General features: G+C 42.7%; 1 protein-coding gene across 1 annotated transcript in view; it reads right to left on the bottom strand.

Moving 5' to 3' along the window:
* Positions 1 to 543, bottom strand: part of TSPO (translocator protein (18kDa)) — a gene marked incomplete at its 3' end in the record, with an annotated part of 3,539 nt that extends 2,996 nt beyond the window's left edge. Inside the window, exon 1 of the mRNA XM_010076435.1 lies at positions 347 to 543. Within this exon, the coding sequence (XP_010074737.1) occupies positions 347 to 534 (188 nt within the window). The remainder of the gene's footprint in view (positions 1 to 346) is intronic.
* Between the last annotated feature and the right edge of the window lie 3,057 nt (positions 544 to 3,600).

Here is a 3,600-nt window from a genome sequence, read left to right as displayed (position 1 = left end):
TGCCTAAAACTACTGAAGGACAGACATAGAAGAAATCCCAGTACTGCCTTGCTCCATCACTGCCAGCTTGGCAGGTCTTCCCTTCAGAGTGAAGGAGGGAAGCATATTAATGGCAGGTGGCAGCTTTTCAAACTCCTGCTTTTGATGTGGATACTTATGCACAAAATGTCCTATCAAATCCACACACAACTCCCAAAACATGTTCTTACCTGTTACACGGGCAGCTTGACAGAGTCTCTTACAGACATACAGCCACAGGAACACAACAATAGTTCTCTGGTCCAGCATTACCTGATCTCAGAGTTGCTTATTGGGTAAGTGCCTTAATACAATGTGAAAAACATACCCCATAGATGTATAGAGGGTTCCCCAAACAGGAGCAAACACCCAGTTAGGGGGACACCAAGATGGCTTCTGTAGAGCTTCATACCACACTGGGATTTCCTTTTTGGTTATGTTGCTTCCTAAAAATCCTCCTGTATGGGGCAGGAGTGTGAAACCCACTGCCGGGACCCAGGCTGGTACCATTTCCATTGAGACAGTGAATCTGAAACAAACCCAAACATGCTGATTGGCAGAGCAATTTTTAAATTGAACTACAAAAAACATTCAATTTTTAGCTGATTTTAGAAATACACCCCTGTGTAGGATCTGATCCACAGCCTAGTCTTGTCACTGAGAAAGACTGCAGCTGAAATTAATGGATCTTGTACCAAGTTCACTGGACAATACTCGCCCCCATAAAGAAACCTATCGTTGACGCGGTGCGGGGAATGAAGTGAGGCCTTTACTTCCCTCTCAGCTTTGTGCACTAAGATTACTGAATTTTACCTACATAAATATCTTCACCCATAAGTATGCCAGAGGAATAAAGCACTTTGATATTATATGAACTGTACCTGGAAAAAAAAAATACGCACTAAGAAGTGTGTATTTCTGTGTTCACCAAAAAGCCCATTTACTCAATGAAACGGTGTAGTCGAGTAAGAAAAGAGTGTGTGCTTTCCTGTGCTCAAGCAAAATAATTGCTTACTTTGTGTTGCATTTCTAGCCTCAAAAAGGTGCTGAGGATGCTCAATTTGCTGGTAAGAATTATGTGAATTAGTAGCAGACATTTGAGAATAGCTGCCTCAGAAAATAACCATGAGGGAGGGCAATGAGAGAAGGTAAGTACTTAAATTATGTTTTGCTAAACAAGGAAAGAGATCTCAGTGGATAAATGGGGAGTACACCTGTGGCTTCTTTACAAGGCATTCCATCAGTTGCAGCAATCGTAGTTGCCAAGCCCATTAAGTGGACTGGATTAAATTTGTCTTTACAAGTAAGACTAAGTAATGCCTTGTCCTGGTGGGCCACGCTGCTTTAGGTAGTGTACAGGCAGCAGTAAAAAAAGTAAGCAAGCAAGCTGGAAAAAGCTTCATTGCAGATTTTCTGGCCAAAAGCCAAATGCTACAGAAGAGCTGTGTTTAGCTTGATAAAATGTAAACAGATTAGAGGTATGATAAAAAAGGGCAGAACCAAAACGTGTTATTTTTTTAAATACACAGTAGGCAAATACACCCAATTCCTGTTCATCTTTTATGCAAGAGGGGGAGACAGCAGGAAGGAATCCTAAGAGAGATTGCAGCTGTGGGGAAAGAGCAACTGTGGAAGCCCCAGGAAAGAAAATAAAGTTTTAGAGCAACCAGCGTTTCAGATGCCTGTCAAAGAAAAGTGCCCTGTTGTCTTGCCCTAGGTTTAAAAGTTTTTGTTGCTACAGTTATGACCCCTGGGATGAGGAGGCAGGGAGCAGGGAAGAGGAAATCCCACTTGTAACAGATGTGCTTAAACTGATAGGAAATGGCGCACAGATGACGTTGCATTGTCGCAGTTCTGCTGGTACAGGGGATTTCTGTTTGGAGAACAGGTATGAGCTTGGCCAGCAAGAGAGCTTTCTTACGTTATGGTTTTTGTCCCTGTACTCAGGTCTGCCCATAGAGCTATGCAGATTTAACAAATTGATTCCAGTGGCTGGGACCACAAGCCAGAATGCATGGGATCAAGAAAAATCCTGGTTGTGGTAAAAGCAGAGCAGAATTTGAAGGCAAAAAAAAGAGTGTGATAAAGGATTAGACGAGTTTGTAAGGAGTAAACAAGAAAGGGCATGTAGGCTGCTGAGCTGTGGGCATACCTCACAGGAGAGTCGTGGGAGGGCAATAAGGAGGAATGCACACAAAAAAAAAAATCAGGAGACAAAGCAGTACAACAGTCAAAGTCAAAAACAGAACAAAAGAATTAATGAGTGAGAGAAAAACTAAGCAGGGAAGAATTCAGAACTCAGGTTGGGGAGCAGAAGTGGGAGAAGGATGTGCTAGTCTGCTGGAATAGCATCGATTAGGTCTTGGGTGGAGGATGGACAAGGAAGGGAGGAAAAAATCTGCATAGCTCATTGCTGTAGTCATTGCTGCCATACTTCCTGCCTAATGGATTCTGCTTGCTATTTACCAGGGAGGGAGCATCTGAAATGGAGCAGAGGAGTTAACTTGTTCTCCTACACCTAGACCTGTATTGTTACTTTCCTGAGGGAGGAGGCTGTCAGCTGCAGTATATACTACTTGTCACCTGTATTGACAGCATGAAAGGCTCTGCTTTTACTGGGATGTGAAGGAATTGCTATGTGCAGGAGCAACAAGGTGTAATGGGAACAAGAGCTCCAAGCACAATGGTTGTGTTTGGTTGCCTTCAGAGAATTAATTCCCAAAGATTACGTTAGAAAATTAAAGTTACTAAGAGCTCACTAATTCTTAACTCTGCCACTCTTGCTTTGCCTGCTACACTTAGTTCTCTACATACACTATAAAGTTCTGGACATCTGCGGAGCTCCAGTGTGGCTGTCAAATGCTAATTTATTTTTTTTTTAAGTGATAAGCAAGGATACAAAGGGGTTTATGCTTTATTTGGACATAACAATATCAGGGTGGTTTTCTCCAGGTATTAAGCCACGGGACTTTGTCAGGGGTTCTGTCAGCTTCTCCCCAGGGAAGAAAGTCTGAAAGTGTTCAGCAAGCTGAAAGTGCAAGTACTATCAAATTGGAAAAGCACTGCTCTGCTGCAGTCATTAGTGAATAAATGATGTAGCTACACGAGTGTCCCTCTGCGTGTTGGAGGAAGAACACTGAAATTATTCTTAAGGGACAAAAGAAAGGAAATCAGGCAGGCAAACAGAAATGGGGAAGGCACAAAGCAAAGAAACAGGGAAAGTGAAGCCAGGCATGAACAGGAAAGGGGAAGAAATGGAAGTGAAGAGATTGAACATCCTGGCTTGAATTGAATGTTGGTGTCCCAGTCTTTTGACTACTATCACTACTAATTATATACTATGTTCTCCTATAGTATTTCTCAGGACTTCCCAAGCATGGCAAAATATTCTCTTGCATAGTAGCAATGAGGAACCGGAATGAAGCCATGCAGCAAGATCAGAATGTACTGGTAGGCTTGGCCTAATAGACCACAGCTGTCCATCAGCAGTGGGAGCTCCTGTATTCTAATTCCCAGGAGATTAAATACTAGGATCAATTTCCCATAAAAACCAGTAGCTAACTCAGGGAGCAGCACTAGCTG

Source organism: Pterocles gutturalis, unplaced genomic scaffold (genome assembly GCF_000699245.1).
Source record: "Pterocles gutturalis isolate BGI_N339 unplaced genomic scaffold, ASM69924v1 scaffold31308, whole genome shotgun sequence".
Lineage (NCBI taxonomy): Eukaryota > Metazoa > Chordata > Aves > Pterocliformes > Pteroclidae > Pterocles > Pterocles gutturalis.
The sequence above is the reverse complement of the archived record's forward strand: the minus strand, read 5'-3'. Positions and strand labels throughout refer to the sequence as shown.